The sequence below is a fragment of the Xenopus laevis genome, chromosome 8L (genome assembly GCF_017654675.1).
Source record: "Xenopus laevis strain J_2021 chromosome 8L, Xenopus_laevis_v10.1, whole genome shotgun sequence".
Classification (NCBI taxonomy): domain Eukaryota; kingdom Metazoa; phylum Chordata; class Amphibia; order Anura; family Pipidae; genus Xenopus; species Xenopus laevis.
In genome coordinates this window covers 22,215,461-22,241,515 of record NC_054385.1, presented here as the reverse complement: position 1 = coordinate 22,241,515, position 26,055 = coordinate 22,215,461, and the positions used below count along the sequence as shown (strand labels likewise).

At 39.8% G+C, this 26,055-nt stretch overlaps 1 protein-coding gene across 6 annotated transcripts in view; it reads right to left on the bottom strand.

Moving 5' to 3' along the window:
- Positions 1-26,055, bottom strand: part of cdk5rap2.L (CDK5 regulatory subunit associated protein 2 L homeolog) — a 192,688-nt gene that overhangs the window by 163,899 nt on the left and 2,734 nt on the right. For 5 of the 6 annotated variants that reach the window (XR_005963252.1, XR_005963253.1, XM_018229695.2 and 2 more), the window contains exons 2-6: positions 25,672-25,733; positions 24,159-24,269; positions 19,731-19,807; positions 11,678-11,801; positions 9,228-9,361 (exon numbers count right to left, since the gene is read on the bottom strand). Coding sequence is in view for 3 of the 6 variants with exons in the window: in XM_018229695.2 (XP_018085184.1) it covers positions 9,228-9,361; positions 11,678-11,801; positions 19,731-19,807; positions 24,159-24,269; positions 25,672-25,733 (508 nt within the window). In the remaining 3 variants the exon portion in view is untranslated. Of the gene's footprint in view, positions 1-9,227; positions 9,362-11,677; positions 11,802-19,730; positions 19,808-24,158; positions 24,270-25,671; positions 25,734-25,843; positions 25,900-26,055 lie in introns of all 6 variants that reach the window. The other variant, XR_005963254.1, reaches the window with a different exon arrangement.

Sequence of the window (26,055 nt, the reverse complement as noted above, 5' to 3'; positions counted from 1 at the left end):
CATAAAGACGGAAGTTGGGTATCATCTTAATTCAAAAGCTTCTATAGCAGAGAAAACACCTGGAGAATGAGAAGCCTTGAGGACAGTTCAAAAAGGGAATGAGAAAATTCCTTGACAATGCACTCTTACTCTTCTGTCAATTTGAACTGTGAAGGAGATTAAAGTGGACCTGTCACCCAGACACAAAAATCTGTATAATAAAAGTCCTTTTCAAATTAAACATGAAATCCAATTTCTATTTTTTATTAAAGCATCATAGCTGTTGTAAACTCATTTAAAAATCTCAGCTGTCAATCAAATATTTTCTGCCCCTCCTCTATGCCCGTGGCATAGAGGCGGGCAGACAATTACTTTCACTTTCCATTCAGCACTTCCTACATGTCACTGCTCTCCCCACATTCCCCCCAATCTCTTCACCATTTAATTGTGTAACCAGGACATGGGGATGGACATCAGGTCCCCCATTCTGGTGCACAAACAAGATTCTGAGATGATACAAGACTTGCCTTAATAACAGTGTCCACAAAATGGCTCCTGCCTGTTTGCTATAATTTTGAATAACCAGACTGAAGGAAACGAGATTCAAATAATTTATATAGTGTAATTAAAGTTCATTTTGCTTGACTAATGTGATAAAATAGGATTTGGAATGATTTTTTTGGGTGACGGGTCCCCTTTAAATCTTCAAATTACTCAAGCACCCCAACAGGAGTGAGTTCATCCTTAAAGGAAAAATATAACCCAAACAATGTAGGTCTCTATAAAAAATATATTGAATAAAACAGTTCATATGTAAAACCTTGCTTCAGGTAAATAAACCATTTTCATAATAATATATTTTTTAGTAGTATATGCCATTGGGTAATCATAAAAAGACAATTGCCATTTTTTAGGGCAGCCTCTTGGGATCCTAGAATTTACGATGCACACAAACAAACCATACATGTTAGGTCACATGAGCCAATTAAAGGCAGAGTTCTGTGATTTGCTTCCTGTTAGAGTTGGAGTTGTAGTATTTCTGGTCAGGTGATCTCTGAGGCAGCACACAGACCATCATGAAATGGTGGCTCAAGGGCAATATTTATATATATAAAGGTGGCCATAGACTCCAAGATCCGCTCGTTTGGGGACATCGCCAAATGAGCGGATCTTTCCCCGATATGCCACTAAACTGCATGGCTATATCGGGGGTAATTCGAACGTTCGGCCATATGGCTCCGACGGGTCGGTCGGGTAAAAATCCAACCTTCCCGATCGATATCGTGGCCAGATATCGATCGGGAAGACCCGTCGGAAGCCCCCATACACGGGCAGATAAGCTGTCAAATCGGTCCAAACGACCGATATCGACAGCTTTATCTGCCCGTGTATGGCCACCTTTACAATTAGTAAGATTCTTTAATAGGCCACTTAATATGACTATCTATTGCTTAATGGAGAACTCTGGCTTCCAAACCAAAATTTGATAAAGCGGCCCACATAACAAACCCCTAATATACCCATCACAGTTACCTGTTTCTTCGAAATGTATGAATAAATGCCATTTTCTATGCTGAAATCCAGCTGTTTAACAGTTCTTTTTATTCTGCATCATTTGAAATCCTGGCAGGGAAGAAGGGACTAAACATTGATGTTACAAATTGTAACAACTACTCCACAGCTTACAGACAGCATGCAGGAACTACATAAACCACAATGCATTGCACGGTGAGGTTCCATTCCTTACTGAAATCACGTGTGCAGGGAATTGTGGGTTTTGGAGGATGCAGGCTAAGGACAGATGACTGCTGTTACAGTAACAGTAGTCAGCCAGCTCAGCAAAGTAGTCAGACTGATCAGCAGGAGAGCAGGGGGCTAGGCTTAGGAACTGTTACAAACCATTAAAGATCATGAAAAGTCTGCATATTTTTTTAATTTATGTATATTGCAAAGTTGCTTAAAATTATGTTTACTTTTCAAAAAGTGTTTGTTATGTTTGTATGGAGTTCCCCTTTAAGTATTCATTTTGAGGGTAAAGTTTTCCTTTAAGAGTTCCAAAAAGTTCAGAACACTAATGATTTCAGGTTCAGGTTGACCTGAACCTGCTGGGAATCATGGGTTTACTGCCAGTTGGGTGGATTCAGGTTGACATTTGGGTAGCCGTTGCAGATTAAGGTTGGGTGCAGGTCTGACTGGGGAAGTACACTCCTCCTCTTCTCCTGAAGAGGTCAGAAATGTTGTATTTGTTACAGATCACAAAGCCATGAACCAAATAAAGGCTTTTTGAATTTGAAACCTTTGAACGGAGATGTGTCATATATTGGAGTTGGACACACTGGACACATGAACCGCCTTGTAAAAAGAGGTGGAAAATTGGTGAGTGCTAACTAAAACACTATTAAAAATGTTCCATGTATGAGGCTCACTGAATCCATCATATAAAGGAGACAGAAATAAAGAAATACACAAATAAGGCAGCCCCTCTAATAAAAGCAGTGGTACAGGCATGACATCTTGCATTGAACTTTTTCCCCAGAACCCAGACTCTGCTCTGGCTATACGTTTGCTCTGAAATGGAATGCAGCAGAGAGTTCAGCACTATATCTGTAAGACCATCCCAATGTATAAACTAACATGAGAAGGGGTTGCCCTCAAAAATTTGAAAAGATTTGGTAAAAAAGATTAGATACTACCATGTATAGTAATAATAACAAAATATATGGTTTTGGGGGGTCTTTGCTGTTTGGAGGCCCTTGAGGCACATAATATGAATATCAAGTAAATTTACCTAGTTTCCCCAAAGTCTCTCCTGGTAGTCGATGCCTGGTGTTGGCTGGAGGGGTCGGCACCTCTCCCAATCTTATCTGAACAGAAAAGTAGCCGAACAACACAAGCTGGTGTAGCGGGGATCTCCCCTGCACGTTTATTAGGTCAAGTGATGTAACGTTTCGGGGGCGTGCCCCTTCATCAGACATGCAGATTTACTCTAAAACAGTGTTTAAAAACCCTTAGTGATTTACATAATTGAACATATATGTGTGAATAATTAAACATTGTGACCAATCATCCATCGTGAAATCCTATGTGTTATACAAAAGCCATAAAAACTTTCAAAGCATTTTTAAAAAACGTTTTTATAATAACATTAGTAAAAGTGAATACTTTATAAATAATTAAATATATGGCGAGTTATGCGGGTAATAGTCCCAATTTCCATTGGAAAAAATCCTCTTCTATATAGGGCACTCCTTTGTGCAAAGCTTGAAAATTAGTGTAAAAAATGTGCCAAAAAAAAAAAAAGACGCCGGGAAACCACTTGGTCCCTACATTCCTCCTCTCTCACGGAGTACGCGAAGGTACAGCGGATACCTCGAGGTTTACGCGTGCGGCTCACCCCAGTTCTATTTCAGGAAGACCGTGAGTTTCTATTGAAATGGCAAGGCATATTGAATCGTTGCAGCTTAGACCTGATTACGCTGACGATACAGCAGTTGCAGACGGCCTTGAAAGACATCAATCAGCGCATCCACAGTATGGAGGAAGATTACAAAGCCAAATCAGTAGCGGACGATGGCGCTGCACTCAGAGAATTGGATCAAAAGATAGAAAGGCTACAGCAGGAGATTTTGCAGACAAAACTGCGCAAATTCCGGAGGGACACACAAGATTACGAGAGGGGAGAAGTCTATCATTGGAAAGAGTCAAGGCGAGCACAATACAAAAGAAGGAATGGCCAAAGATTTCAGCAAAGTACACCTGTTTCACATTCCAGTGGCACCGAGAATACCTCGTTAACTTCATCGCAAGATTCCTCCACCACTGCACCGGCTTTTTTAGGGGGAGGCCCATATTCCACCAGGGCAAAAAGAAAAGAGCAAGGAAATCCACTCGGCACCCCATATGTCGGACATTACAAGGGACAAAGGAAGCGGAGGTAAACAATGTGATTAACTTGTCTACCTATACCTTGAATGATGCTGAACTTTCTGTGTTAAACAAAGGGTTAAATTTTGTGCCTGTATGTACTAACTCACAGTTTGAATTTACTAAGGATTTTTACAGGTTCATAAGATCGCTTAAATTAAAAGCATTTTTTTCAGACAAGGAGGGCATTTCCAAAAAAGATAAAAAAGATGATGCCTTGATGAGTTTAAAAAATAAATTGGGTAAAAAAAGCAATTTCAACCCCCCGGGAATTTTCTCTAATATAGAAAGTTTTGAAACACTGGTAATGATGGATATGGAACAACATTTTGAACAAAATAAAATTAGGGGCAAATCTCATAAAAGGCCTCCTAATAATATTACTAAACAAGAAAAACGTGCTTTGACTACTTTGGAGCAAAATGAGTCCATCATCATTACCAGAGCGGATAAAGGGGGAGCAACAGTGATTCTTAATAAGTGTGATTATAGCCAAGAGGCACGGAGACAGTTGTATAATGAAGTCAACTATAAAAAATTAAAAGCAGACCCTACCGATGTTTTCCAAAAAGAGATAAATATATATCTAAATGCGGCAGTTATGGAAGGAATCATCACAGATGAAATGTCTAATCTTCTAACTCGAGAACATCCTACTGTACCATATATATACTTTTTACCAAAAATTCACAAAGATTTAAAAACTCCACCTGGCAGGCCTATAGTATCCAATATCGGGTCCATTTTACAACCTTTAGCCATGTATGTAGATACTCAATTGCTAGAGGTTAGATCTCGGTTGACTTACTGTCTATCTGATACTACTGATTTTTTAAATCACTTAAAAAGTATAACGTTGCCAGCTGGTGAATTCCTGCTATGTTCCTTGGATGTGAAGGATCTGTACACATCCATCCCCACGGACGAGGGGGTTGAATGCGTCAGATCCTTACTATCTAGTACAAATTGTCCCAACCACAAAATTGGTTTTTTGTGTACACTCCTCGAAATGGTGTTATCAAAAAATTACTTTAAATTTGAAAACGAGTTCTTCCTACAGTTACAAGGTTGCGCAATGGGAGCTAACATGGCGCCCACATACGCTAATGTGTTCATGGATTTTTTTGAAAAAACATTTATCCTGGCTAATACGGAATATGGGGGCTATATCCAACACTATATGCGCTATGTGGATGACACATTTTTTATCTGGTGTGGCAGTAAAGACATGTTACTTAAATTTTTGGACCACCTTAACATGGTTCATGGGTCTATCAAATTTACTATGGAATTCCATCCAGATAAATTGCATTTTTTGGATGTGAATGTAACACATTTTGAGGGTAAATTTGTTACATCCTTGTATAAAAAGCCAACAGATAGAAACACTCTGCTTAAAGCTGACAGTTTCCATCCTCCGGCTCTACTTAAAGGGTTACCACGCAGCCAACTAACTAGAGTGCGGAGAATTACCTCTAATGATGTTTTGTTTAAAGGGGAATCGGCCCAAATGATAAAGAAGTTTGCAGAAAGAGGATATGATGAAATAAATTTACTGGATATAAATAAAGAGGTATTTAATACATCGAGACAGGCCACCCTAATAAAGAAGGATAAAAACAAGATGGTACAAAATAGAATACCTTTCATTTCCTCTTATGATACGAATGCTAAACAAGTACGTAAAATAATTCTTAAGTATTGGGGAGTATTAAAAGCTGACCCAAAATATGGTAAAATATTCTTTCAGCCCCCCCTCTTTTCATATAAAAGGGGAAAATCGATAGGGGATCAGATAAAACCTAAACAAACAAATCAAAAAGGGAACATTAACACAGGCACTGAGGTAAATGGAACATTTCCTTGCAGGAAATGTAGCCACTGCAATGGTATTATACAAGGAGAGGTAGTACAACATCCATTGAAGGGAACTAAACATAAAATAAAAGGATTCCACACATGTGACAGTACAAATATCATTTACTGCATTAAATGCCCATGTGGGCTAGCGTATATAGGACAGACAAGTCGAAACATGAAAACCAGATTAAATGAACACAAATCGGTTATACGTAACTACAAGCCCCCTAAAGAGGAACAAAAGGAAAAAGCAGGTAAAGATAAGAAAAAAGAAACTACATTGGCGCGCCATTTTCAGGAAAATGGACATGGGGTAGCCCAACTTAGGTGGCAAATTTTGGATAAGATTTATGGAAAAAATGAGAGAGAAATAAAAAGAAAATTATTGCAAAAGGAATGTTTTTGGATTTGGCAACTGCAAACTAAATATCCACGTGGGTTAAATGAGGAGTATAACATGAACTGTTACTTGTAACGAAAATTGTATCCAACTTTTAAGTGCCGTTGGAATGTTTCCAATTTTTAATGCTCTTAGAATTGGTGTCTTTGTATTTCTTTAGTATGATTACATCTAGTTTCCTGTTTGATGTATTAATTCCTGATTTTTTATAGATAAGGCACTGAACAACCCATTATCCAGGGACAGCTTGTGAATAGGGTAAGGTAGTCCTATATACTGTTATTCCTTATAATTGAATAATTCGTTTTGTTCAGTACATACAATTGTATTTATGTGTTTCTTTATTCATTAGGTTTTGAATCTCCTTATATTTACTGACTTTATTATATAAAAAAAAATTTTTTTTGGCACATTTTTTACACTAATTTTCAAGCTTTGCACAAAGGAGTGCCCTATATAGAAGAGGATTTTTTCCAATGGAAATTGGGACTATTACCCGCATAACTCGCCATATATTTAATTATTTATAAAGTATTCACTTTTACTAATGTTATTATAAAAACGTTTTTTAAAAATGCTTTGAAAGTTTTTATGGCTTTTGTATAACACATAGGATTTCACGATGGATGATTGGTCACAATGTTTAATTATTCACACATATATGTTCAATTATGTAAATCACTAAGGGTTTTTAAACACTGTTTTAGAGTAAATCTGCATGTCTGATGAAGGGGCACGCCCCCGAAACGTTACATCACTTGACCTAATAAACGTGCAGGGGAGATCCCCGCTACACCAGCTTGTGTTGTTCGGCTACTTTTCTGTTCGCACATAATATGAAGTCAAGGGTTTATGTTCACAGAAGGCGAATCGGCAGAGGAGAAAACTCATATGCACTATTTTTATTGGTGGTCCGCACATGCCAGCCGCCTTGGTATATCAATGCATCAAACTGTTCAGTAGACCCTTGGCATCAATATTTATGGTGTTTTACAATTGTTTGCAAGAAATTGGGTGAATTAAATGTGGTCAATTGCAATATTTTATAAATTTAGGAAAGGCTTTCGACTTGGTACTTTGGCGTACAAAGACATGCATACCCAATTTGGATTCGCACTTCACTTGGGGTGATTTCTCATGATAACTAAAAGTATGTGGGAAATACGATGCTGCAGGGTGGAAATTTTGAGGTGATTTTTGGAAATGTCACCAAAATCACCAAATTCAGGAATGGTTTGCGGCCTGGTTCTTTGCCCCCCCCAAAAAACTATGTAAATCTGTTGCTTTTGCAGTACCTGAAATGACAGAACATATGGGGTCTTCATTTTAGGGCCCTTATAAGCCACGTGCTTAGGCATACCTATACATATTTGGCATCAAACTGTTCAGAGGACCCCAGGCTTTCATATTTGGGGAGATTTATCTTGATACTCCATAGTATGTGGGACATACGATGCGGCAGGTTGGCAGTTTTGAGGTGATTTTTGAAAATGTCCCTAAAATTGCCAAACTTAGGAAAGTTTTGCAGCTTGGTGCTTTGGAGTAGAAATACAAGCATTTCCAATTTGGATTCGGGGGAATGTGTAATTTCCGAAAATATATGGTTTTCCGGGGTGAACGTACTTTATATAACAATGGGTATTTTTCTAGGGTAAACCTACTGTTAGTGGAATGTTTGGCCCTGAAATCAGAAGTATGCCATTTGGGGAGCGGTGCTTTTGAAATTTTGTAGTATACTGCTTGTAGATTTTGATCTATACAAGTGAGAAATCTCCATAAAACTATATATACCCACTGTATTTGGTATTGCCACATTTAGGAGACATAGACCTTTCCAAATCGGCTGTGTTCTCGTACATAAAATAAATGATGTTTCTGATATATGTGATTGTTCTTTGTTCATTTTATTAGACACTTAGAAGCCTATTTTTTTTGCAGAAGTAGAATTACACCAAAATTCTTGCATAGGTTCAGGTTGTCCTGAAAAAAACCAATATATTGTTTTCCTGGGTAAACTAAAAGACCGTCCCAGGAAAGGCCCTTAAAGTGAAAGAGTACAAAATGTCTAAAAACTGCTTGGCAGTAGATGTTCGCATCTAGGACAAAACGGCGGGCAGGGGATGGGTTTAAAGGGATCTAAAGTTAAACAAACTGGTACTGCTCATAATCCTAAAAAGAAGCATATTTGCAATGTACTTCAATTAGAAATGTTGTACCGATCCTGTGCAGCTGATTTCACTGTTCCTCTCTTCTGCTTGCTAAAGCTGCGAGCAGATCTTTTCCTGGCTGGCTAGAGCGCTTGTCTGCATTCTGAAGTGGGGGAGTGGGGTTGTTTCTCCCTGAGATCAGTGTTAACGATAAATAAACAAATTAAACAACCCAGCTCTGCTTCCCTGCTTTTTGGAATGCAGACAAGTACAGCAGTACCTGGTTTTCTTACTACTCTCATTGGCCGGCCGGGAAACATCCTGCACAGAAAAGAACACAACTTCCTGCTTCTTTTGGAGTTAGTCAGTGACTTGAAGACATGGGATATAACTGTTTAGTGAGTTTGCAATTGATTGAGAGCTGCAAAGCAGGAAGTAGTGTTCTGGCTATTAGGTTAGACATCCAGTCACTTCAGCCTTTACAGATTAACTATATTGAAAAAATTTTTTTGCACAGCTTACCTATTTACCCATTTATTATTTTTATACTGAACAATTCCTTTAAAGAGAACATGAGATGACAAAACTTCATGAATACTCTAAAACATGAGTGAGGAACTGTTCATGAACACTCTGCTGGGGTCTATCTGCAGTGAAGCAGTCCATTATCGAGAATCTGTATTTAGGTCAAACCAGGAGAAAATCATAAAGTTTTGTGATTTTCCCCTTTTTAGGTCAACAAGCAAACACATGGAGTGACATAACTTTTTTTGTAGATTATGCTCTGTATACTAGGTTTTGTTATGAAGAATTGTTTAAATCATACGGTTTATAGCATACACATAGCGCTAACATGATTTAACAGCAAGACTGAGGTAGAGTAACTAGACGTAATATAGTTAATAGTAACTTCTTACCTGGCTCTTTCACCGAGTGTGGAATAAAGTGCCTGGCAGTCTAAAACTTTACTTTCTAAAGCAAATCTTTGCTCTCGCTCCTGATCCAACAATTCAGCAATTTTATCAGCTTCTTCATTTGCTGTTAATACTTCCTAAGGGAAAAAAACTGTATAATAAAAAACTGAATGGCTTTCAATAACAAAACAATGAACAGCAACATTAGATGGTTGTTACAAAAAACAGCAAGGCTTTGCATGCATTGCAGGTACTTCTAAACTGTTACCTTAAAGAAACAGTAACATCAAACAATTAGAGCATTCATTATTTATTTATATAGCATTTTAAAATAATTAAAATATAATGTACTGTTGTCCTGCATTGGTAAAAGTTATGTGTTTGCTTTAGAAAGACAACTATAGTTTATATAAACAAGCTGCTGTGTACGCATGAGGGCAGCCATTTAAGCTGAAAAAGGAGAAAATGCACAGGTTACTTAACAGTTAACCCAATAAACTCTGTAATAGAATACAATGGAATTCTACAGAGTGCATCAGTTATCTGCTATGTAACCTGAAGCCTTGAATGGCTGCCCTCATGGCTACAAAGCACCTTGTTTATATAGACTATATTAGTGTTTCTGAAGAAACCACACTGGTTTAACCATTGCAGGGAACAGTAAATTATATTTTAATTACTTTGGAACACTTTAAATTTTTGGTGTTACTGTTCCTTCAACAGTTACGTTTGACCCTCTTAGATACAGTTTAGTAAAATACCCTCATGGTTTTAAAATACTGTATGCTACATAAAGCAAGGCATTAAAATACAAGGCTTCAGCTATGGGTGGACCTTACATGTTTAAAAAAAAAACTAAAAAAAAAGAAAAAAAAAACTGTAACCATACGTGCAGCCACTACATGATACACATAATATAAAAACATGATTTCACCACCATCTTGGATTTTCTCTGAATAAAGAGTCAGCTATGAGGAGGGCCGCGCGGGTACCATGGGGAGTAGGGTATAAAGGAGGGAGGAAAAAAATGAAGAAAAAAAAAATAGTGGCAGATTGCCCAAAATCAATGTTCCCTAGGCAGATTAGCCCCTTTAGTCTACTTAGTAAAGTGGCCCTTGTGTGAAATGTAACATGCTATTTGTGTGGCTCTAAAATGTTCAGAAGCAGGAGGGTGGTACTGGGCCTTGATTATGACACTGCCAAATGACCTATAACTTTAAAAAAAAAAAAAAAGTGTTTCACCCTAGTTAAATCTTTAATTACAAACACTCAAAAGTTGGAGGGTCACAGCCAAGAGGAAATAATGTGCTTCAAACAATGCGGAGTCCATGGAGACACCAAACCTAAGTATTTTATTCTGTCAGATCTTTTAAGCAAGTCACATAAAGACAATAGCTAATGTTACAAACCCTTAAAATGAAGTAGGGATGCACCGAATCGGATTCTGTTCAGCCGGGCAGAAGGATTCAGCCGAATCCGAATCCTGCTGAAAAAGGCCGAATCCTGGCCAAATCCCGAACCGAATCCTGGCCCGAATCCTGAACCGAATCCTGGATTCGGTGCATCCCTAACTTGAAGTAATCCAAATAATGAATTAAGCACTGTAATGAGTACAAAAAAAATCAAAAAAATAACCAATGTGGTTCAGCGGGACAATAGTCAATTGAGCTGTGTAAAAATCACATGTATTGTGTCAAAGGCCTAGGCCACCTTGATATCTAATGATTAAAAGAGTTTTCTTGTTAACACTCTTAAAGCAGACTCAGACTAAGACATAAAAATCTGTATAATAAAAGTCCTTTTTAAATTAAACACAAAAACCAAATTCTTTTTTTAATTAAAGCATTCATAGTTGTTGCAAACTCATTTAAAAATCTCATTAAATTCTCAATCAAATATTGGCTGCCCATCCTCTATGTCTTTGGCATAAAGGTGGGGCAGGCAATTACTTTCACTTTCCATTCATCACTTACAAGAACTCACTGCATTCCCCCCAATCTCTTCACCATTCATTTGTGTAACCAGTGCAAGGGGATAGACATCAGGTCCCCATTCTGTGCACAAACACAATTTTGAGATGATGCAAAGCTTGCCTTAATAACAGTGTCCAAAAAATGGCTGCTGCCTCCTTGCTATAATAATGAGTTCCCAAACAGAATGAAACAAAATTCAAATAACTTATATAGTGTAATTAAAGTTCATTTTGCTTCACTTACAAGAAATATAATTTGGAATAATCTTTTTGGGTGACAGATCCCCATTAAAAATGTGTAAAAGCAAGAAAACACTTCTGTGACAATAAGCACTAACACTGACCACTCAAACTTTATATAAATTTATTCATTTGCACTATTGTACACGTGTCTGTACTAATATATTATAAGAAACTTATAGCACTAAGTAAAAGTCAGCTCTATAAATAAAAAAATACATACATAAATACAAATCCTTACCTTTTCTAGAACACTAATTTTCTGGTTTAGTTCAAATTCTAATGCTTGCAGATTCTTATTGAAATCTTCCTTCATCTGAAGGATTTTAGACCTATTTTCTTCAGCAAGATTTTCCAGTGCTTTCCTAAAATAAGTCAAACATAATTTAATAAAGCTTACTGCGTACAAGCAAAATGTGCATCAAGAACGATTTTAGCTTGATAGGATCAATGACTTAGCACAGTGACTCCCAACCAGTGGCTTGCAAGCAATATGTTGCTCACCAACACCTTGGATGTTGCTCTCATGGGTCTCAAAGCAGTTGCTTTTGTTTACATTGCTGGTTTGAAGGCAAGCTTTAGTTGCATGAAAACCATGTGTACTCATAGGTGCTGCCAATATTCGGTCAGAACCCATATTTGACAACCCCAGGAACTTTTTGCATGCTTGTGTTGCTCTCTAATTTTTTTTACATTTGAATGTGTGTCATGGTGTAAAAAAGCTTGGGACTCCTGACTTAACATGTAGTTTGGTACTTCTCAGTTTGTAGTGTGTCAGGTTTGGCCACTTAATTAATGCAGTAAGCTAGGAAGTAATTGACCGTGGGGGGGAGGGAAGTAAGGACGCTGGGATGCAAATGTGGAATACAGTTTTCCTTTCTCCCCACCAGTTAGCTTTAATTGTGCTCCTAATATACTAAATCTGGATTCTTATTGAGACTTTTAGTTGGATACATTTAAAGCACAATATTTAATCCTGAATAATGGTATATCAAGCGACTGACTTTACTGATTGCAATGTTAAGCAGAGTTCTTCTTTTTATTATTTTCCTGGGGTTTTGTTTTTTCAGGTAAGTTAATTGAAAACCAAAGAACATACAGCAACGAAGAATTTTACTTCTTTACAGACATGCTGTTATCATACACGCTTAAGCATATTATGCATTTGTCAGATTTTGTTTGTACAGAATTACAATAAAGAGTAGCATACAAAATTACAAAAGGTTCACTTGCTTCAACTTATTTGTGTCATTATATAGGCATAACCTACAGGTGTAGATATATGGAAACATCTATTCTACATGTTGACAAGCTCCTACTATAGTGCATATATCAGAGATGATAGTTTGGAAGATTACCCCGCTTTAAATGGGTGGAAGATCACTTGTGGATTGTTTGTGGGACAGGGAAATGTATTGATCCATGGGGACCACTTTCTGTAGTACCTAGATAATTGACCTTTCTTTTTGGAAATAAGATACTCCACTGAGGCTAGGTCATTGAGCTAGTCCACTGGCCCTGGGAAGGCGGGATGTTTGATTTACAATTTAGAGTTAGAAGTCTCCTAGCTTGAAACACGGCTTTACTAAGAAAGGTTTTAGCGGGGCATGGTTAATAGACCAGTAAAGATGCCCAAGATACAGGTGAGTGGGTCTGGGAGTATTGTTTGTTATCAGTATGTTATCACTATTGATAACATATCTGTTATATCCTTCCAGTATGGTTGTAATACCCTGCAAGACCAAATGGTAAGCAACAAGGTGCCTTCCTGCTCTTTACATCTCAGCCATAAAGGGGACATTTTGCATAACCTTCATATTCAGATATGTGATTTATCTTTCCTCAAACAATGTAATGATACAGAAGAAAAAAAGTTTTGAATGCATTTTACCTGCTAAAAGTGTCATTACATCAGAGCTGAAATGAGAACCTCTCAGGTCAGAAGCTAGGCTGAAATGAGAGATGGGCGTGTCTGTTCATTCTCTCACAGGAAATGGTAACAGCACTGACTGACAGGCTGAGCTCTGCTGTAGCTTGGAAAACCACTCCCATCTCCCTGCCATGCTAGAGCATCAGGACACAGTGACACACCAAAGTACAGACAGTCCTATTGCAATCAGTGCTTGTGCGACAGTTGGAACAGCTACAGAGCAATGCAGACCCACAGCTATAGGGTAGTTACTACACAGTACTGGAAGGAGCGACTGACACACTGCTAAAGTCATACCTACCAACATTTTGGAAGTAAAAAGAGAGACAAAAAATGTTTTTGCACGTAGCGCGGCAACCATTTTTGACCACGCCCTTTTTTGGCCACACCCCCTAATTACCATGTTCCTTTTACAAAATTTGGCAGGTAATGAAAGATTGAAAATATTTCTCCTTATCTAAACTGTTACAACTACTTATTTTCTTATCTCTAAATTGTTACAAAGTATCTTATTTGCACCTGTTAGCTGTTCTGGGCCCTCTGCCAAAAGCCAATTAAGTTAGAAATTTTGTTTCTTTTTCTGGCTGTTCAGTGCAGAGAAAATAGGGACTTTCCAGTACAAATGAGGGACTGCAGGTTGAGCTGTCAAAAGAGGGACTGTCCCTCCAAAAAAGGGACAGTTGGGAGGTATGCTAAAGTTACGACTAGGTTGTCCAGATTCGCCCCTTGATATACCAATGAAGCCAAATATTTACAGTATATGAGAGTCCTGTGCACACTGCTAAAGTTACGACTAGGTTGTCCAGATTTGCCCCTTGATATCCCAATGAAGCCAAATATTTACATTATATGAGAGTCCTGTGCACAGTACAAGAAAGAGCGACTGGCACATCACTAAAGTTGATACAAGTATGTCCATTGGTGTTAGTTTGCCCCTCCATATTGCGTGTGGCCCCGGGGACCTTCAGGACTCACTGTCAGCATGCCACAAAGGTCCCGTGGTCATTGAGAATCAGGCAGTCAAACTTTCTAACTCCACTGCTGGGTCGCGTCCCCACCGGTTAGTTCTACTACAGCTTGAAGCGCCAGCCGAGCTCTACAGAAGAGCTGCGAGCGCCAGCGCTGCATTGACACGGCACATTACCATGGCAACAGCGCAACTGACAGATCAGCAAGAGAATCGGGCAGTCAAACTTTCAAACTCCTAGTTCCAAACTGCTAGTTCCACACAGCTGTGAGTGCCTGCGTTACCATGGCAACGGTGGCAGCCGGCAAGATCTCTGTCTAATGAAAGCGCTCCTACGCTCAACTCAATGCGCCGTGTCAATGCAGCGCTGTCGCTCGCAGCTCTTCTGTAGAGCTCGGCTGGCGCTTCAAGCTGTAGTGGAACTAACCGGTGGGGACGCGACCCAGCAGTGGAGTTAGAAAGTTTGACTGCCTGATTCTCAATGACCACGGGACCTTTGTGGCATGCTGACAGTGAGTCCTGAAGGGCCCCGGGGCCACACGCAATATCGAGGGGCGATCTAACACCAATGGACATACTTGTATCAATGTTAGTGATGTGCCAGTCGCTCTTTCCTGTACTGTGCACAGGACTCTCATATACTGTAAATATTTGGCTTTGCTGGGATAACAAGGGGCAAATCTAACTACAATGGACACGTTAGTCACAACTTTAGCAGTGTGCTAGTCGCTCCTTCCAGTAAAGGACGCTCCATGCTAATTGTGCGCCTCCCCCTATGCACGCCCAGTCCTTCTCAGTGGCTGCTGCTCACAGAAGAAAAAAACAGGGGACAGGGAGACGGCCGACGGCCGCCCGGCTCTGCAGCACAGAAACCAGCACAGGAAATAAAGAGAAAGGGAGGAGCTACATAAGAAACACAAAGATAACAGAAAAACTGGACAGAAAAGGTATATGAGACACAACGTTTTATTCAATTTTATTACAAAACCAATTGATTGAGCCTAAGCTGAAAAGTATGGTATATGTCCCCTATAAGGGTGAGCGGTCAGGATTGAACTTGTGAAGACGGGTAGGGGTATAATATGCTCTATGTATCAGGTAACATTTTGTGCCTAGGGTTCACCGAGATTCTATTGGGGGATTGAACTTTTGGAGACGGGTAGGGGTATAATATGCTCTATGTATCAGGTAACATTTTGTGCCTCGGGTTCACCGAGATTCTATTGGGGGATTGAACTTGTGGAGACGGGTAGGGGTATAATATGCTCTATGTATCAGGTAACATTTTGTGCCTAGGGTTCACCGAGATTCTATTGGGGGATTGAACTTGTGGAGACAGGTAGGGGTATAATATGCTCTATGTATGAGGTAACATTTTGTGCCTCGGGTTCACAGAGATTCTATTGGGGGATTTAAGATGTTCTGCCCATTGCTCATCAGTTATTACTCCTACGTCCTCCTCCCATGTAATTCTAGATTTGATCGGAATTACCTTAAAGGGGAAGGAAACCTAGTTGGCGCAAAAACCCTCCCCCCATTCCGTGTGTTGCCCACCCTCCCTCTTCCCCCCCTGGCCTACGGAGGAGGATCTGAAGATACACTATACCTATACAGTAGATTGACTGGATTCTCTAAAATCGCCCTAACCTCCTGATCGAATCTGACGTGCTCCACATCATCTAGCTACCACTGTGACCGATGACAGCACTCTCTTGTGGGTGGTGTGACGCATGTCGCGAGTGTTCTCTTAATGATTGATGTCCCTGTTTCTTCCGGGCATGAAGCTCATATGCAGTTACATACGGGTTCCTCCAGCGCCATTGCGACTGCTATCATCTCTTCCGTTAATCATAGTTTATTATGATGACAGGCCAATGTACGCCTCATCTGTTCGCTCTGCAACTGACGCGACGTAATGCCGATTGATAGACATATAGCATTATCGCGAGACTTCTTTGAAGCATTAGCCTCGAGACGCAGGACTATTTGACCCCTCTCTCTCCTTTACGAATCAGCTGTGAAGAAGTGATTTGGGACGATATGATTCAGCCATCTGTTAGCTGGTCCCGCATCGACTCATGGCGCAACGGCCTGTATTTCTTAATTAAGAGGCCTCTGCATTGACTGCCTTCCACTACAGGACGATAGCGAACTCGTCTGCGTCTGAGCTGCCTACACGCCCAAAGCTTCATGCGCAACTAGATCATGCCTGCCTCAACACCCCTACTATACTCATACTACACATCTATGCATTATCGATAAGACACTTGTTCTCTCATACAACCAAGTATTTAACAGGTGTATACGCATGCTTACGCTTAGCTCTAAGCCTTTATGGCCCGTGTCGACCGATCGCCTCCAGAATCACGCCGTCTGGTCCAGAGTGCCGGGGGGTGGTGCCTGCTGATTACTACGTACTAAAACTTCAGATTGCATCTACCGTCTCTGGGTATAGAACTCAAATCCGGACATCAAACTGTACCTCATCGACCTAGCCTTGCAAAGCATCCTCCGATCGCACTCTACAATTCTCGCTCTCCCTATAAGCTGACCAGGAACGTGATGTAACTTTACGCGCTAGATGGTCATTATTTATTTTGAGGAGTATATTGTAAAAAAGCGGTAACTGTTTGTCTAAGGTGGGGTGGTATAGCGTTCGCTCCAATTGGTTAGATGTAGTGTCTAACACTGCAACTCCGACCTGAGTTTGGATTGCATGCCTCAGTTGCAGGTACCTAAAAAATATGTTATGTGGGAGAGTGAATTTCTCCTGCAAAGCTGTGAAGGTTAGAAGTCTACCCTGATCTATGACATCTCCTATATATTTAATTCCCCAGGAAGTCCATATACTAGGGTCTGTGATACTTCTAAATTGAGGGAGATTTGGATAAAACCATAGTGGCGTATGTTGGGAGCACGGACTGTGTTTCTTAGGAAAACGGTGGAGAGCCGACCTCCAGGAAGAGACAGTCGCCTTCATGAGAACAGTAACCCCCGTATTTTGCTAAATACCTCTGTATAACAAGTTTTTAAATGCCTCAGAAGAGCCTACCAGGGAGGCCACTAAATTAGTAGCGGCGTTGCCCTGGGATGGGATTGTCCACCAGGCCACATGCACTACCTTAGTGGCTTAGGTTTGGAGCGGCCAGACGTCCTGTGTCAATAGGGAGTTGTAATGTAGAAAGTGACTCTAGGAGTTTTCCCAGCCCAGTACAGAGAGTTTTGCAAAGTGCCAAGTCTTCGGAAAAAGATAGAGGGTAAGGTTTTAGGTAATTGTTTAAATATATATAGGAACCCTGGCTACATGATCATCTTAAACATGTTTATACGCCCTAGAACAGTCAGTGGAAGGGTGGACCAGATGGAATTTTGGATTCCAGATTGCATATAAGGGATTTAGATTGAGTTCTTGGAATTTTCCTAAATCTTTGTGTACCAGTACACCCAAATATCTGAACGAGGTTACATGTTGTATTGGGAATGGAAGTTTCTGTGGATCTACTCTACAGTCATCTATAAGAAACATTGCTGACTTGCTTCAGTTTATTCTCAGCCCTGAATAAAGAGTATGATTGTGGATTAGTTCAAGGGCAGTCCCATATGAATTTTCTAAGACCAATAGTGTATCATCCGCATACATGCAACTTTTTCTGTGGTTCCATTTAGCCATAAGCCAGCGACCTCAGGGTTATCCTTAATTAGCATTTCCAAGGGCTCCATGGCAAAAGCAAACAACAATGGCGAAAGGGGGCAACCCTGTCGAGTTCCACAAGAGAGTTCAAAGGCTTTGGAGGTGTTGTGATTAGTTCTAACTCTGGCCCTGGGTTGATCATATAATGCATTAACCCATTTCTTAAAATTTTCCCCTTGACCCATTACATCTATTTCTACTCTCAGAAAGTTCCATTCCACAGAATCAAAGGTATTTTAATTATCCAGGGTAATCACATTCCTAAATTCTCATGAATTATTGAAATATTAGTGAAAGGCCTTCTTAGGTTAATGTCTGAGGAACGGCCCAGAATAAATCCAGTTGGATCAGGGGATATGAGAGTGTGAATATGCAAGTTAAGTCTCTGGGCTTCATCTACATATTCATGTATCTGTTCCGGTGAACAAGTAATTGATGTCTTGTATAGTTCAGTATAGTACTTAGCAAAAACATCAATAATGTCTGAGGGATTTGAAACCGGATTGTCCCTGCCATCACGGATAACCGTGATGGCAGAGATCTCTAGACAGTAGTGCAAGTAGCTTGCCATTTTTATCACCATGGGCAAATATATTTGCTTTCTGGTATAATAATTGCCTATTTACAAGTTTTGTTTGTGTTAGTTGAAGTGCTGCCTGAGCATTTAGCTATTCCTGTTTGGAAATGTCTGTATGAGCTACCATTAATCTATAGGTCAACTTTACAAACAGGGACACTTTACACTTGGTATAGACTCTGCAATGATGGAGCAGAGCAGGGAGGGAATGTGAAGGAGGGTAGTGTATGGGGCCCATGTTTGTGGGGGGTTTCATTCTTTTTTAAGAATTTTAACCAGGGGTTTATAATTATATGTCAAATGTCTTAATGGCATGGCAACCCTTTCCCCCCTCAGTAGGTTCTGCAGAAAGGGGATGGCCTGAAATTGTGTGCTATTTCTAATATCTCTAATGGTCTTAGAACTTCTGATTTGAATCCCATATAAAACATGCCTTAGTCCTGTGGGATCTAACACAAAAACTATAGAGCATACATTATGTTCATAAACCATTATTGGGTTGCAATGAGAACCCCGATTTCCTGATGGAAAAGACAACATTTTAAAATATAAGGACTGGTGTGCAGTTTCAAAATGGTCAGATTAAAGGGATACTGGGAAAACTTTCTTTTTTAAAAAACGAATAATTTATGAGGTGTATACTATTTACAATGTATAATAAGGTGGGCATACAATACAATCTCCATGTGTGGAAGATCATTTTAGCAAAGAAGAAAGGATGTTAAATTTTAAAATGCAAAAAGGGCCTATAGGCTACTAAAAACCCACGGCAGAAAAGAATTAGATAAAAGTGTGTGCTACTGCCCTAAAGGTAAGAGGCATAAATTAACATAAAAGAGAAAGTACCCAAGAGTGTTTAAACATGTACTTGCTATGCAGTACAGCTTTGTGTGTTCCACTACAATGCATATGTGCATTGATTTCAATATGCCCCAGTGGGTACTAATGATGAATACAGAAAAAAATAAAACCAAGAACAATTTGGTTTTGCATACAGCATTGGTGTCTGTTCCAATGCATACAGTCTTAAAGGCAAAAGAATGTCAGTTAACACAAAACAAAGGCTTTGCCTTGCAGCTCACAGAAAGCATATGCATACAGTATTCAATATCTAGAAAAATATACTTACGAGGCTTTGATCAGCAGATGTTGTTTCTCTTGTAGATCGTGTTTTGAAGTTTCTAATTCAACTTTCAATTCTATATTCTGTAAATCAAAATACATTGCACAGTTTTCATTAATAAGATCCATGGAACCTACAGTTAGGTCCATAAATCTTTGGACAGAGACAACTTTTTTCAAAAAAGTTCTGTACATTACCACAATAAATTTTAAATGAAACAACTCAGATGCAGTTGGACTGCAGACTTTCAGCTTTAATTCAGTGAGTTGAACAAAAAGAGTGCATAAAAATGTGAGGAACTAAAGCCTTTTTTTTTAACACAATCACTTCATTTCAGGGGTTCAAAAGCAATTGGACAATTGACTCAAAGGCTATTTCATGGGCAGGTGAGGGTAATTCCTTTGGTATGTCACTATCAATGAAGCAGATAAAAGCCCTGGAGTTGATTTGGGGGAGGAGGGGGGCGCTTGTATGTGGAAGATTATGCTGTGAACAGACCACATGCGGTCAAAGGAGCTCTCCATTCAGGTGAAACAAGCCATCCTTAAGCTGCAAAAACAGAAAAAAATTGCTACAATATTAGGAGCCTGAGAAAGCACTGGTGAACTCAGCAACACAAAAAAACCTGGATGTCCACGGAAGACAGCAGTGGTGGATGATCGCAGAATTATTTTAATTGTGAAGATAAACCCCTTCACAACAGCCAAACAAGTGAACAACACTCTCCAGAAGGTAGGCGTACTGATATCCAAGTCTACCATAAAGAGAAGACTGCATGAAAGTAAATACAGAGGGTGCATTGCAAGGTGCAAGCCACTCATAAGCATCAAGAATAGAAAGACTAGATTGGACTTTGCTAAAAAAAAAAAATCTAAAAAAAGTCAGCGCAGTTCTGGAAAAACATTCTTTGGACAGATGAAACCAAGATCAACCTCTACCAGAATGATGGCATGAAAAAAGTATGGAGAAGGCATTGAACCGCTCATGATCCAAAGTATACCACATCATCTGTAAATTCAATGTGATGGCTTGGGCGTGCATGGCTGCCAGTGGCACTGGGACACTAGTATTTATCGATGTGACACAGGACAGAAGCAGTCGAATGAATTCTGAGGTGTTCAGAGAGATACTGTCTGCTCAAATCCAGCGAAATGCAGTCAAATTGATTGGGAGATGTTTCATAATACAGATGGACAATGACCCAAAACATACAGCCAAAGCAACCCAGGAGTTTATTAAAGTAAAGAAGTGGAATATTTTTGAATGGCCAAGTCAGTCATCTGATCTGAACCCAATTCAGCATGCATTTCACTTGTTGAAGACTAAAATTCGGACAAAAAGGCCCACAAACAAACAGCAACTGAAAGCAGCTGCAGTAAAGGCCTGACAGAGCATTAAAAAGGAGGAAACCCAGAATCTGTTGATGACAATGAGTTCAAGACTTCAGGCTGTGATTGCCAGCAAAGGGTTTTCAACCAAGTCTTAGAAATGAACATTTTATTTTCAGTTTTTTAAATTAGTCCAATTGCTTTTGAGCCCTTGTAAAGAAGTGTTGTGTTAAAAAAAGACTTTAGTTCCTCACATTTTTATGCACTCTTTTTGTTTATCCCACTGAATTAAAGCTGCAAGTCTGCAGTTCAACTGCATCTGAGTTGTTTTATTTAAAATTCATTGTGGTAATGTACAAAACCAAAATTAAAAAAAAAGTTATCTCTGTCCAAGGATTTATGGGCCTAACTGTATAAGGGCACACCTACAGGGCAAGAGATTTGACAATAAACTGCCATGGTTACCCTGGGTAGAATCTGAGAGACATCACCAAGAACCAGCATGACTGATCATGTGATCAGTTATTTAGATTTTTTATTCAGCAGCTCTGCAGTTTGCAATTTTAGCAATCCAATTGCTGAAAGAAGGCAGAAATAGAAGGCAAATAATTAAAAAAACTATAAAAAAATAAATAATGAAGATAAATTGAAAAGTTGCTTAGAATTGGCATTTCTAACAAACTGAAAGTTTACTTGTTAGTTAAGTGAGGGGTCACTGAACCATCTAAAAACATATGCCACAAATTTATTTTGTTATTGCTACTTTTTATTCCAGATGTGTTGCATTCGAGCACACCCCAAATCAGCAGCCATGAAAGTCGAATGTATAGTAAGCATAGTAAAAACCTTTGCCAAACCACGGTGTTACATAATCCACCTAAATTCATTTGGTGCCATATAGTCATTTTACAGCACACAACCAAACCCTGCCCCAAGTAAAATAGCACAGTTGGGTCATGTACCCAAATCTAAACCCTAAGGATTAGATTGGTTCCATGGCTGTAATGGATGTAGTCACTAATAAAAGCTCTCTCTACTGAATAATCAGTGTTAAAGGACAGTAACATCAAAACATTTTTTTTTAAAGTTTGTTAGTATAGAACGAAATAAAAACACCAAGACAAATGAAACTTTAAAATAGCAAAGCATTTATTAAGAAATAACTTACAGAAACTCTGCTTCCTGTCCTCTACAGAAAAGGCGAAAGGGCAACGACGATCCATTGTGCAGCGCTCGATTTTTTTCTCCCATATTCTACTGACAGCGTGAGTGTTTATGGAAGGCGATGTCAGCGGGCTCCTTATTATCTTCCAGGTGTCCAACAGTGGCAGCGCAGGAGGAAGTATGGCACTGGTTCGGCCTCAGGTCCCCAGCGCAGTGTGGAACTGTATAAGTATTGCACTCTCTTCTTGCTGTCGCAGTAAAGCAGCACACGGGCAGCACACTGGGATCGGTCCTTGAGCCTGTACAGTAGATCTTTTACTGCTGCCCCTGTGTACCGGCACCTCCTGGCCCAGTCTCCCCTCTTGCTGGCTGCCCGGGAACTGCTGCTGGCTGATGCCGTGCTCCCTCTGGGTCCCCGGCTGCCCCCTGCACTGCTACCGCCGCTGCCGACCCTGGGTGGTCTTCACATACTTGGCCTTATCGGCCACCAGTCTCTCCACTCCAAACCGCTCCGGCCCTCCCCCTCCCGTGACAGGGGAAAGAGAAGGACTGTGTGCACAGTACCGGGCTGTGGGCGCTTCTTCTCCACTGAGGCCCCCATAACCAAGCTGCAGCACCCCGTCCCCGCCGTGCCTCTCAGACTGCTCATCCGGGGACCCGACTACCTGCGGCGGCAGATGGAAGCCAATCTGCACGCAGTGGAGAGACTGGTGTTTAGGGGGCAGCTGTGGTAGCAGCGCAGAGGGCAGCCGGGGACCCAGACTGAGCTCGGCATCAGACAGCAGCAGTTCCCAGGGCAGCCAGCAAGAGGGGAGACTGGGCCAGGAGGTGCCAGTGCACAGGGGCAGCAGTAACAGATCTACTCTACCGGCTCAAGGACCGATCCCAGTGTGCTGCTTTGCTGTGACAGCAAGAAGAGAGAGAGCAACACTGATACAGTTCCACGCTGCGCTGGGGACCTGAGGCGGAACCGGTGCACTACTTCCTCCAGCGCTGCCGCTGTTGGACTCCTGGAAGATATTAAGGAGCCCACTGACATCGCCTTCCATGAACACTCACGCTGTCAGTAGAATATGGGAGAAGAAATAGAGCGCCGCACAATGGATCGTCGTCGCCCTTTCGCCTTTTCTGTAGAGGACAGGATGCCGAGTTTCTGTAAGTTATTTCTTAAAGGGATACTGTCACGGGAAAACATGTTTTTTTTTCTAAACGCATCAGTTAATAGTGCTGCTCCAGCAGAATTCTGCACTGAAATCCATTTCTCAAAAGAGCAAACAGATTTTTTTATATTCAATTTTGAAATCTGACATGGGGCTAGACATTTTGTCAGTTTCCCAGCTTCCACAATCACGTGACTTGTGCCTGCACTTTAGGATGGAATTACTTTCTGGCAGGCTGTTATTTCTCCTACTTAATGTAACTGAATCAGTCTCAGTGGGATTTGGGTTTTACTATTGAGTGATGTTCTTAGATCTACCAGGGAGCTGTTATATTGTGTTAGGGAGCTGCTTTCTCTTTACCTTCCCATTGTTCTGTTGTTAGGCTGCTGGCGGGGGGGGGCGGGGTGATATACAATATGTCTAGCCCCATGTCAGATTTCGAAACTGAATATAACAAAATCTGTTTGCTCTTTTGAGAAATGGATTTCAGTGCAGAATTCTGCTGGAGCAGCACTATTAACTAATGCATTTTGAAAAAAAACATGTTTTCCCATGACAGTATCCCTCTAATAAATGCTTTGCTATTTTAAATTTTAATTTGTCTTGGTATTTTTATTTTGTTCTATATTAACAATTTTTTTTAAAAAATTTTTTGATGTTACTGGTCCTTTAAACTGCAAAAAAGATCTTGAGGAAGTACTACTTTGGCTTACAGAAAACACATCTAGTTCAAAGACACCAGGTGGTCAATCAATATAGAGTAGCACAGAAAGTTTTTTTACCATTCTATACAAGTCTTCACTGCTGTTGTCACACTTCTGTTGCACTTGTTCTTCCAGGAAATATATTCGTAGTTTTAAGTTGAAGTTCTCTTTTTTCAGTTCAGCTATTTGCTAAAAAAGAAAATTAGATATTAAAGATTATATTCATAATTGTTTTACATACCAAGAACACTGCAAAACAAACAAACTAGGAACAGAGGCTGTGCGCACACTTTCCAATTTAAATTTTCATTTCAGTATTAACAAATCCATTAACGTTTCACTTTCGGGGAAGGTAACAGCCACAATGTAACTAGATCTATAACCTCCCCACCTAGGCATTGGATCATGATCTATTGCTATGTATTTAAACAGAGATAATCTATGTTCCATTTCCAAAAAATGCTTGACGACAGGTTTTGTGCTTTTTTGATCACAGTATGCTACATTAATAGCCGATCTGTGGGCATCCATATGCTGGTGTAGCGTAAGATCCATCTTGCCAACGTATGAAAGCCCACATGGACACGTAATGAGGTACACCACAAATGTTCAAGTGCAAGTGATATAATGTCGTATTTGTAGGTGCTGCCCTGTCTGAAGATGTGCAAAACTTGTGCCAGGTGTTATATAACGACACAATGTGCATCTGGGGCATAAAAAACATCCTGATTTCTTTGTTGGTAACCACGAGGATTCTCTATATATATATAGTATGGGCTGGACAAAGCAAGAGTACAGCCCTGGGTCAAATGAATAATTTATAAGCCACTGGCTGAATGCAATGTAATGCATTTTTTCCATTACACTGGATCATGCATGTTTGCATGTTTTCCCATGCACCAAACAATAAGTTGGTTAAAGGAACAACCCCTTTAAAGGAAAAGGAGGTTTCAGATGTTGCCTGCAAGTAACGCTGATTTTCCTTATTTGCCATTACCCAAACACTTTGTAGATTTTCAGCAGAGTAATTAAGGATCACTCAATAGTCTGCTAGATAATGCTATGAAGTGTAAAACTCTTGACAATGTGGTTGAAATAGCACAGCAGTTGTATGAAGGATTTGAGAAAAAAATAAAATTGTGAGTAGAAGAATCTAAGACTTGTAAGTTGTTGGCAGAAAGAGGAGTCAATCAGAAGCAACGCATATTTTCTGTTTATTCCCAGCATATGCTCTGGGCTGCAGTAAGGTACCTGGGAGTCCATGGTACAGAAGTCGAGACCTGACAGGAATACAAAGGTGCTTATCCCGTTGGCTCACAACGTTCATGTTTAATGTTTTAGATGTATGCATAATCCTGATACTCTGTGTATATAGAGCTAAATAAATCTAGTAGTGAGGTCATGCATTACCTATAGTTTATTTGGGCTTAAAAGAAACAATTGTCAATTTAAGTTCAAAACTTCCAAATGACTCCCAGCATTATAGATTTATATAGAAGTATATATAGAAGAACTGGATAAGAAAATGGATACATAAAATATTAATTTTCAACGGCTGAGGCTTAATAAAATAACTATAAAATTAACTCACCTTTTCAAAATCCTTCATCGTACATGCCCTATTTACTGCTGCTCGTTCATTTGCAGAAAATTCTTGTAAAATAAAGGAACAAGATATGGTTAAGATACAAGAAGTATGAGATTTTAAACTCTTCTGAGATCAAAGCATACATTTCTGAATTAAAAGAAAAACAAATACATACTATTGCTACCAATACAATCATCCTGTGTGCCTTCATGTAGCAAATTACTGGTAAAACTGAAAAGACAAAATTGTTGACAAAATAAATTTATAAAATAACTTAAATTTTATTAGGTCAAACTCATTTTACTCACTCACTATAAAGTCCTTTTCCCTCACTCCTAAAGGCAACATCAACACGCATCTCTACCTGTAGGCAGCAAACACTGCACC